The sequence below is a fragment of the Gavialis gangeticus genome, unplaced genomic scaffold (assembly GCF_001723915.1).
Source record: "Gavialis gangeticus isolate Ggan-Ray unplaced genomic scaffold, GavGan_comp1, whole genome shotgun sequence".
In the NCBI taxonomy this organism is placed as follows: Eukaryota; Metazoa; Chordata; order Crocodylia; family Gavialidae; genus Gavialis; species Gavialis gangeticus.
The window spans coordinates 153977520-153988879 of record NW_017729022.1 but is presented as its reverse complement, the minus strand read 5'-3'; the positions used below and the strand labels follow the sequence as shown (position 1 = coordinate 153988879).

General features: G+C 41.7%; 1 protein-coding gene across 4 annotated transcripts in view; it reads left to right on the top strand.

Annotated features, from left to right (window-relative positions):
• The first annotated feature begins 5510 nt into the window (after positions 1–5510).
• PLEKHH2 (pleckstrin homology, MyTH4 and FERM domain containing H2) overlaps positions 5511–11360 on the top strand; it is a 127779-nt gene continuing 121929 nt past the window's right edge. For 2 of the 4 annotated variants that reach the window (XM_019516365.1, XM_019516367.1), the window contains exons 1-2: positions 6392–6527; positions 7238–7367. In XM_019516365.1, the coding sequence (XP_019371910.1) occupies positions 7245–7367 (123 nt within the window). In that variant the 5' untranslated portion in view covers positions 6392–6527; positions 7238–7244. Of the gene's footprint in view, positions 5638–6386; positions 6528–7237; positions 7368–11360 lie in introns of those variants that run through there. The other 2 variants (XM_019516366.1, XM_019516364.1) reach the window with 2 other exon arrangements.

Genomic DNA, 11360 nt, shown 5'->3' with positions numbered 1-11360 from the left:
CTGTCCTTTGACAGAAAAGTTGCAGTGGTTAAGGCTGTGCTACTGCTGATTATTATATGTATGGAAACTGTATTTCCACGAACGTGGCAGCAGATAGCAAAAGTACAGAGGGAAATATGTATGTTCTTCTGGAATCCCAAAAAAGAAAGTTTGGTTAGATCTGAACTGTACAAAGCAAGAGATGGGGGCTGCCAGAATCTGGATTGTTCATCTATGAAAAATATGTAAGCATGGTATACAAAGCAGCAATAGAGGGACTAGATGATATGCACTGCTTTCCTCTATTTTACACAGCTGCAATTTTGTGGAAACAGGGAGTATATTAGACCTCTTTGAAGAGTCCATGGGCGTGGCAACCACCAATGCATTATATTAGGATTGAAGGATTAATACAGAGGTACAAAATAGGGAAGGTAGGGCTGAAGGTCCTGAAGGATCATAAGAAATTGATGAATGTAGTAAGGGATAGAGGATGGCGCCAGTGGGAAACTTCACAGAAGGACGAGCGAAGAACGTGGGGGGAGTGGTGGCAGGTAAACAACTAAAAGGGGAACATGCTGACCTAGCATGGATAGTTGTAAGAAATACCTTGCTGGTGAGAGAGGTGCAACACAAATGGAGTTTGACAAGCTCATCAAGGTTCCCAAGGGAGAGGTGGGGGGAAGACAAAACAGTGGGATGTGTTTGGGGAGTGTACATACACAAAGGGGGTATAAGAAAAGGTCCACCACTTTCTGAGCATCACCAAAATAAACCTGTTGTTAGTGTGGGAGATGGTACTATATGGATGCATACCAAAGGGAGCATTACTGAAGACGTTATTAGCATGTGTTATAACTAGTTAATGGAAAGTAAGGAGCCTCTGGGTATTTAAGGGGTTGGCTTTCACTGAAAGAGAGTGCCTGAAGCTGAGGCTGCATGAACTGAAATACTACATCAATCAGAACATGGAAGAGGTTGGAGAAGAAGAGGCAGAGACGTAGGAGGAAAAAGGACTGGAAACACTTGTTTCACTGAACCAACAGAGAGGACTAATGGAAGGGGCAGAGAGTTTCAGGTGTTTACTGAGGTAGCAGTTTTTAATGGGGTTCTTTATGAAGAAGAAGAGTTTTTTGTGGGAAGTTGATGTATGTTTAAGGGTTTAATATATGGAGCTGTATTTTTTGTAGTTGTTTTTGTGATATGAAGCCTTGGTAAAACAAGGGCGCTCAATTCGTGAAGCTTTGTAAGTGTTGGTTTATATGTGTTTTTAATAACATTTGTTAAAAAAGGTTTCTATCAGCAGATGAGCTGCACTAACCTATCCTTGTAGTAGGCTCCCATCAATTTTGTGGCAGTGAGGGGCTGCTTTTGTGCTTTTTGCCTAGCTGCTCCTTGGCCCTTTGGCTAGGAACAAGCAAACTAGGGGACCTCTGAACTCAAAGGCTTCCAGGCCTGGGGCTAGCATGTAGGATGCCACGCCTCCTCCCCCACCCCCCAAAATTAAAGATTCCTATCAGCATGTTTGTCCCATATAGGCCATGTACTTTATAGTCATGCTCAGTGTTGGCTGCCTTTAATCAACTTCATAGTTGGTTTCCATTACTAAGCACATACTGCTTTTAGCAGCAGTTCAAAGATAGTCAATGTATTGAATGCAGTTTCCTTGTATGCAAATGTAAGACAAGGAGCTTCCCCCCGCCCCATGTTGACTGTGGGGGAAAAACAACTATTTAACACACATGGAGAAAAATATGGTGCTGTTGGATCCCACTTATGAATTTCAAACTAAAGGAATATATTTAAAACGGTATTTGATCACACAATTACAGGCTGTTTTATAACACCTGTGCATAGAGGCTGACTTGAGATCATGAGCAGACTGAGGATTTTGAGAAGCATGGGTGCAGATGGCGAGGTGGCTCATCATCCCAGAACATGACACATATTCTTCTCCAGTTCCAAAAAAACTAGAACCTTTACTAACACACTCAGGCCCTTGGGCTGCATGATTCAGTTGAAGATTGAAGCAAAAAACATGGCTTCATCATGGAGGATGTGTGAAAAGCAGGCTGCTGGACTGTGAGACAGCAGCTTTGTGATCAGGAGCAGGGAAGGGAGAGCAGAATGGCAGGGGAAGGCTTGCCTGCGTGGTGGAACAGGGCACGAATGAAGAGGGAGCTCAGGGGTCTGAGCCCCTCCATACGAAACAAGAGCCCCCCTGTAAGATTTGAAAATCATAACCTGACGGGGGGTGGGAGGGGGGCGGTCTCCAATCGGATTGCTTCTTCACTTAGGTGGACTTCATAGAATCATAGAAATTAAGGGCTGGAAGAGACCTTAAAAAATCATTGAGCCCAATCTCCCTGCTCTGGGAAGCAATAATGACTTGTTAATCAATGACCCAGCTTAATTTTTTTGCAGTCCTTCCCCTGCAAAACAGAGTGTAATTTGAACCCTGATCAAAACCATGCAAAAGAAGAGTGGAGTGAAGCACCTAGAAGCCATCTGGTCAATGCCAAAAAGCCATGAAACCTAGTGAGTGCCTCCAACCTGCCTGCCTAGACATGCAGCTCCCAAATCCTGGGCAGGGACAGGGTTCAAAGGGTCACAGAGAAGCAGGGCCAGAAGGGACCTGCAGAGGCCACCCCATCCAAGCAGGCCCATTCCCATCCCCATCCAGCCATGATCTAAAATCTAAAATCAGCATAAGATTAACCTCAGCCCTGCTACTGCAGCCAGGCCCCCTTCCCTGCACCCTCAACCCTGGCACCCTTCCCTGCCAGGTAAAGCAAGGCCCCTGGCAGCCAGGGAAAAGCTGAGGGGGACAGAGCTCGGCAGTGACACCCCAGGGACATGCAGCCCACTGAGCTGGGGCTCAACGTGGGGCTGGGGCCATTTGCTTGCAAATTGCCTCATGTACCAAAACAATTGGTTGCCGCTGGGCTTCAGGATGGCGGAGAGCTGAGAAGAGTTAGCAAAAAACATTGCATGACTTCTACTGCTTTAGTTTGTGCTGGTGGCAGCTCCCCGCCTATAATCAATTGCCGCCCCTTCACAGGAGAGTCAGGTAGGCCCTGCCCCTGTAATGTGCTCCACACGGGCAGACTCCAGCTAGACCTCCATTGGAACCAAAAGCGCTGCAGGGGCACATGCATGTGGTGCTCATTGAAGGATGAGGCCATGCCCGATTTCTTCTGTGATAAAACTATCTTTATTAATATCTATGAGGGAATGGGGGGGAAGCAAACAAAAAAATATATATTTTGTACAGGAATTCAAGTATTTCAGAACATAGCTATATCAGAACCTAGACTTCTACAACTGGAGTTAATGGTGGTCCCCTCAAGGCCATGGTCAGGGACAAGCTAAAATTTTATTTTCCTTGCAGATGGCCCAAAGAGACCGTGCCTCACAATCCATGCTGCCCTTTGTTCAGTAACACTTTTATAGGTGCAGTTTCTGAAGTCCTGAGGTCGTGGTGGGGAGATGAGGTAGGCATGGTTCAAACACCTTTCCATTACACCACCTCAAAATGTTGATACCAATTGGGGCTCAGGAAAACCACACCGATTCTGCTCTGAAAAATTAGTTGGGGAGTAACAGCAGGACTTAGCCAACCCCACTCTTCCTCCCTCGAGCATTATACAAACGGTTTGATTAAACATGGTCTTACGTTATAAGACAGTTAAAATATACAAATTGATGACATAGAAGTAAAATGCTTTGTTTAAATAGGGAAAAGGAAAGAAAATCATCATAATCCCTTCAAGAGAAAAAAATGACATTCTGACTGCTTGAAGCATGTGAAGAGGTTTATATACTACAAAGTTACAGTGAAGAGTTTAATCTTTCTAGGCTTGTCAGATTTGTCTCAATTAAATTTTTGATGCCATAATTATAACCTACTAACCATGTGGGTTTTTTTCTCAGCTTAGTTTAATAAAGATTTTAAGTGTTTTTGCAAGAGGAAAGCGGAGGGAGGGGAGAGAAATGTGTGGAGGTTACAGCACTGATTCAGAACAGTTTTTATAAGCCAAGAGAGATGAACTCATTCCCCCCCCCCACTCCTCCCTGGAGGAATCAACAAGAAACAGGAAGTCATTGATTCAAAGTAAAATCATTCCCTCCACAACTACAAACAGTTTATTTCATGCCAGTAAATATTTCCAGAACACTTTTTTGCCTTTCGGGGAAAAGTTCATTATTATATCTAATAAATATCCCACCATAAAGAGAGTTACTGGATATTAACTAAGTTAGACATTGACAAATCTCATCATTTAACTCACTGTTCATTAACATTTATGGATATACTGTAATTTTATGTCTGTGCAACATTGAAGCCTTAACTCTGCCCAATAGGGACACCCCTAAGGATAAGCAAAAAACTCTGGGATACTCTTTCTCCCCATACTTTAATCTCAATAACCACAAACATGGACTGTCTTATGGTTAAGAAGACATTGCCCAAGCTCACTCTTGTTCCTTTTGGCCATAAGGAAAGGAAGGAGGGGGGAAAAAAGACAAGAGAAACAAGACACTCAATATTTCTACTTGGACAAATGGTATAAAGAAAATCTTCCTTTCTTATTAGTTCTGTACATGGATGGAACTCTCCTTGTGGCAACCATCAATCCTCCTGGATCATGGTGTATGCATAAGGGCCACCCACCCAGACCTTTGATGCATATGCCTGGGCAGGAAGTTTTGGTGGAGTGGAGGCTGCCCAGACCTTCCATCCCCCCTTTAGACTGCTGAGACAGAATCCAAAGACCAAACTGAGTCTAGATGTTTGGTACCTCCATGAACGACTCATGCCCCCGGCAGCTGCATGGGGCACGGCAGCCGCAGGAGCAGTGGGAGCGCGGTAGTGGTAAGCAGGGGAGTTCCTGCAGACTTTGCTGGTGCTGTTGGCTGTGGTGAGGTTTGGTTTCTTATAGCATGCCTTCTATGTGATATACAACCTAGGACTTTGAAGGTGATATGTTCAAGCATCATGGATAGCTTTGGCCTTTAGGAATTCACCTAGAATGAAGAAGAAAGGGCAAACTGATAAAAGAATCACCTAGAAGGGTTATAGTCCTTGGACCCTTTTAAGCTTGTGTGTTTAAAAAGTGAAGAATATGCATGTGTTTGTAGGATTTAAATCCTGGGCCCTGATTGAGGAAACCATTCTGATTAATGGATTTAGGTCCCACTGACTCAGCTTGCAGCCAAGCAAGCTTTTGCAGCTGTTACACATGTACCAGTTGAGTGGGTGAGCTGTGCCTAAGAACTTTGCAAGAAAGGCAGCATAAAGTTTGCAGAGGGTGCAATAGCTTTTCCAGGCATGAGGGTATGCTGTGCACAGCGCCTGCGTTTTATTGGAACATTTGAACCGTGACCAGAGGCCCCATTGCAAACCAAAGGCTCCGATTGGCTGCTATTGAGCCATAAAAAGCTGAGGGAGGGAAAAGAAGGAGAGAGAGAAAGCTGGAGGAGAGCAGCAGCCGCAGCCTGAAGAAAGGGGCAGAGACTCAGCTCCCTCCTTCCCCCCCCCGCATCTCCGGCAGAGGGAACGGAGGAGCGGACTTCAGGACGGGGGGGTGGGGGCCGAGTCATCCCAGGAGAAACCGATTGCCCACCCGGGTCGAAACTGTGCGATCAGGGACACAGGTACCCAGGGAAAGAGTGGGGAGGGGTTGGTAAGTTGGCTGGGAGAAAGGAAGGGACGTCCTGTTTGAGCTGGAAAGGTACCGCAGGAACACAGACCTGCAGAGGGAATCCCGTCTGCGGGTGGAGGTGCTGGGGGACAGAGACAGCTCAGAGGGGCAGCGAGCTGTGAGAATCCCAAACCCACATGGGTGTGTGAGGGGACACTTAATCCCACAGAGTTTACAGACGGTGTACTTCAGGAAGAATAAAAGAGAGCCATTTGCCTGCGACACTGACCGGAGGAGGCTCGACGCCCTGCGTCCAGCCTGGAGAAAGGGAGTTCAGTGTCCCGGGAGCAACAAGAGTCTCATCTCTGCCATCTAGTGGGAGATCATAGCTATAACTGTGTTGCCATTTATTTTATGAGAGTGGATGTTGACCATAAGGAAAAATGTTTTTTGTCTCTCTCTCTCTTTTTTTTTTTTCGGAAAAGGTTATAACCAGGTGAAACTAACTATTGAAGCTGTTTGACGCAAGTGGGACCACTCTGTGTGCAGGAATTATTCACCCTAAAGGTTGACAAGGTTCTTTGGGTAAATCTGATCTCTTTTATTAGACCAACTAAATCGCCTAAATAAAATCTACAACTACAACCTTTTAAGTTGCTGGTTTTGTTGTTAATTGTTGTTTACACACACACTTCTTCTTTTGCTTAATTATTTCTTTTCTATATATAGTTGTATAATAAAGAACCGGATGTGTTTAAGTGGGCATGGACCAAATTCTTGGGCAGTGAGGGTGAGGGACACGCCTTTCCACGGGACACCTCAGTCAGCAGACCTGCACTGGCACCCTGGGAATCTGGAATCCGGCACATCACCTGGCCTAGCGTGCAGGCACAGCTTACACATGTATAAATTTTTTTCTGAGTAGGGGTGGACATAAGCATATATTTACATGCTCTCTAAAATCAGTGCATAAAGAGCTATAAAGGGTTGAGAGCTAGTTTGATTTCTGTTTTTCACAAAGAAGTACAAAAACTGTAACATTTAGTTATAATGGGGGGGGAGGGCTCTTTTTGCCAGGAAAGAGGTTGGGAGCATCTTAAGACTTGTTTAGAGCACAACCCTTGCCCTGGATAATCATAAAAGACAGCAGTTTTCAAGACTGAGTAAGCATATGGATTTTAGAGCACTTTAAGTAATTTTTTAAACTGTAAATTAATGTCAGTCTTAACTACTGTGATGCTACTGCTCCACAAAGGCATTCCTGTTTTTCAGAGAAACTCTATAAGAGCCTTTCCTATACCTACAATTGTTACAGCATCCAAAGGCTAAAATACTTGATATTTCTCTGCTTGTCAAGGGTTCTACAGTTCTGGCATAAATTAATAAATACAAATAAATCCCGATTTAATGAATTCAAATTTTTTGGAAATTGCTTTATTCCATGTGCTTTTGCAGGCTTCTTTTTATTTTTGTCCTGATTTCATTAAACTGCTGTTGTACAAGTATTTTGTGTGTTCCTCAAATCTCCATATTATTGGTATTAGCATATATATTAGAAAAAAAGTCTCAGGCATATTAAATACAACCTAACTCTCTTTCCCCCCCCCGCCCAGCCTAAATATGGCAGATTTTTCAGATTCAGAAGGAGCTGTAAATTGGAAAGAAAGATGTTTAACTCTGGAATCACAGTTAATGAAGTTTCGTCTCCAAGCAAGCAAGATCAGAGAATTATTAGCAGAAAAGGTAGGTCTTCGTTTGTTAAAAATTCTAATTTATAGATTGACTTATTTGTTAGTAATGAGTCATCCCTAGTCTTCTGTTTAGGCTGCAACCTGCATTTTCTGGAACAGACCTACTTCTTGGACAGACTGTCTAAAAACAGAAATATTTCAATAGTGATGTAAGAATATTACAGATCTAATTTGCTGCCATGAGTGTTCATTTGTAAATCCCAGCCCATTATGGCAATCAGAAAAAAAGCTGTTTCTGAGAGGAAAAAAATAGTTCTGTAAAAGTCCCTCTTGCAACTTCATAATTGATTCTTTTTAAATATATTTGCTTGATCTGATTGACACCCCAATTAAGCTGATAGGAAAAGTTCCAGATCTACCATTTTACTCTAGTGTTCTATTTGAAATTGTTTAAGAGCAGCAGAGTCTCTCCCAAGCCATATAACTCAGTTTGTTTTCCCAAGACGTTAGAGCTCTAAAACATTGACATAAAGAGGTGTAATAGTTTCTTTATTAGTCAATGTGAATAAAAGAAATTTAGGACCCTTTTATGCTTATATTAAAACTTACTGCAGCTTACCATTTATCTATGAAATTCAGTTGAACAGTTCTATTTTAATAACGTGTAGCAGGTTGGGGATTACTCAGCTCAGTCTTTTGCTTTCCTGGGAGGCAAGAGTGCCCAGGAAATCCCACAAACATAAATCCTCACAGCAGTAAACAAACATAAACATGGCTGATAAAGGGCTAACTCACAGCCCTGTGCCTTTTCCTAGACGTTGTGAAGGTGTTTCTGGCTCTGCTGCTTTCTCAGCACTGCAGTCTTTTCTCTCTACCTTTGGAGTGAGGTCCCTGGTGTGGTGCTGCTACTTCCAGCCTCAAAGCCCCTGGATCTCTTCCTACACCACCCCAAAAAATGCTCCAACCCAACATTACAACAATTAACATAGCACCTCTAGCTTCTTTCCCTGGGAGCTTTTTTTAAACTTCCTTTGGGCCAGCCAACTATCCACATCAGCTGGCCCCATCCTCAGGGCAGGCCTGCAATTAACTTTCACCACCTGTAGCTGGGTTATAGCCCCTGTGAGTCTGCAGCCTGCTACAAGCATCTGCAAGTCAGCAGCCTGCTACACAGCTGTTATGTCTATTTTTGGAAGACTAGAAGATTAATATAGTATAAGAAAACAATATAATAGAAAGCTCTTCTAATGAACCTAATTCTACAGTATTCGCATTCCATATGTGGCCTACAGACCAGCCCCATTGGGCACCTGATCTAGAAGGAGTAACGTAGGTCTGTGGGCATCACAAGAAAACAATATTGCAGCAGAAGAGGTTAATGTACGTTCTGTACCATAATGCTCTGGAAGCTATACTGAAAGGCAACAGGAAGTCAGCTAACTACTCTACTTAGTGTTATGCATTGGATAGTCCTGTTTTGTGTCCTCAGTTCAGCTGGATCTCTTGAATCCAGCTGGGCTGTGTGGATGGTATCTATTTTTTCCCCACCACTGAAGGCTACTGTGGCACCCAGTGTAGATCCAAATGCTTTCTCTGCTTTGCCTATTTGATCCAAAGGGAGCGCTGTCCAAAACATAGAATCATAGAGAAGTAGGGCTGGAAGGGACCTCCTTAGGGCTAGTCCAACCTCCTGGCTGAGGCAGGATCATCCCTATCCAAACCATCCTTTTAGTACAACTACTGTCAGCCCTGAGACAACACAAAAAGAAACACCCAATCAACCACAGGTAAAGCAAGGGGGCCGTGGCAGCCAGCGCCCTGCTTCTGTAAAAGGCTATTAATACATGCTCAAGAGATCCCAGGAAGAGGTCCATGCCCCTTGCTACAATGAAATGACTTTGTCCTACCGTGAGTTAAGTAGGTACCTAGTGATAACAGATGATGTTCTCTATTTCAAAATGACTTCTTGAGCACGGGCCAAACAAATATTTGGTTGAAGAAAGCGACATATTTCTCTCATTCAAGAATATTAAAGAGTTTGTTCAAAAATGGGCCTAGTGCCCCTGTTCGACTTTTTTTATATATGAGCTTTTTCACTTAAGCTGGAGTCCCTCCAGCACAGAAGTGTCAGTAAGAGAGACAGGTCAAAACTCAACCTAATGTAAGTGATGCCATTCAAAACCAAACATTGTGTAGATGTGTAGCAAAGGCTTTGGTTTTTGTGTCAACTGTCATGTCTCAGTGACATTTAATCTAAAAATAAAGAAAACAATATTCCAAAAGGCCTAAGAAACATTTTTTAGAATTAGGGAAAATTAAACATTTTAACTAGTTTAAAATTAAGCTACATGTATATTTATTGGCCTGCACAGAATTACTGTTCCATAATGTATTCAGAATAAGCAAAGTAAATAATGGACACTTAATCCTAGGATGACAGGTAACTTTTGTATTAATAATGCTATAAAAACACCTGAACTAATTTCTTGCCAACCCTTCTAATTACTGTTTTGATACATATATCAGTTATTGTAAAATGAAAATCATTAGAGAGTTTGCAGAAAATTGTAAAATCAGAAGTGTTTCATATTGTAAACTTTGATCAGTTTGGTTCTTAAATCATGATTTTGTTTCCAGTTCTATGTACCATGAAACATTTCCCAGAACATTTTACAAAAGCACCAGTTGTGCTTCAAAATAGAAACAAAAATTACAGTACTATAGCATGATAAATGTGAAACTCTCTTGCATATTAAATTCTATCACAATATTGTGACAAAACGCATGCATGTGTGCAGACAGGAAATACAACAAATATACATAAATTATGTCTGCCAATTCCTGCTATGCTGTATTTATGAAGAGTTCCTTTAGGACACTCAGTCAGGAGGAAAAAGTACATCCAGTAACTCATAATGTTTATATGACCCCGATTAATAATCAAAACTGTAGTTTCTAATGCATTTTATTCTAAAATATCACTGTAGTTTGAGTTCATTTGCAGAATTCTTTTGATATGTGTGTCCTAGATCCTTTGATAAATCTACTATGTGGATTCATTCAAAATACTTCTTTTGCTAATTGGCAACCAAATGCCTTGCTAAGTTATTTTATTTTACAGTGTGACAGCAAATAAATACAGCTTCAAAATGGAAAAATATTGTGAGAAATTTCTCACTAAGCTTACTCAGATTTGGAAATCCAAATATTTGTGGTGTTCTGGAAATTCAACAATTTTTTTATTGAACTTTTTTTGATAGATGCAATTTTTCACATTTTAGCATTCAGGGGTTTGAGGAAACAGTGGCATGATTATTATTTGTAGTTCAGTTATTCCTTTTATTTTTAGGACAGTCAGGGAGTGGGGAGTGTTTTGAGAGGGCAAAGGAATACATAACTTTTTCATCAGTGTTAACTGCTCAGTATTATTTATCTGTTTGGGGTTTTCTTTGTTTGTTTTCATTTTGGTAAGAAATAGGGAGCCTATTTTTATAAACTCAACATGCAAAGAAAGAGACCTTGTTGGAGTATTAAGCAGAAGTTGCTGCTGCAAGTGGGAGAGGTCTTTATAGGAATTCGAGGAATGGTGTAGAAAGTATCTAATGGTGTAGAAAGCAGCCCAAATTTAGGCTGTCCAAGTTTTAAGTAGAATCACTTATTATAATATTGCCTGAGTCTTCTCAGTATTAAAAGTTGTTAAAAAATTCATAAGTAAATGATTACAGTATTTTACTGTAAGTTAGGCTGTAGCTGGCATTTCATGACCTAGCAGTCTGTTCTCCCTCCTTTCTTAGTACAGACTTTTACCAAATACGCAAATGACATCATGGCTGTAATGCTCATTTTTCCTATCAATGAAATTATTTTATAACAAGAACTACATAACTCGCTAAGACTTTCTAATTTGCTTTTGAGAAGCCTACATTAGATTTCAGTCATATCCCATAAGAACTGATGGGAACTGGCCCAAATCTTGCTATAAAAACTCAAAACGTACATTTGTGTTTCTGGGCTTATTTTCCTTACTACTCATAAATATTACTTC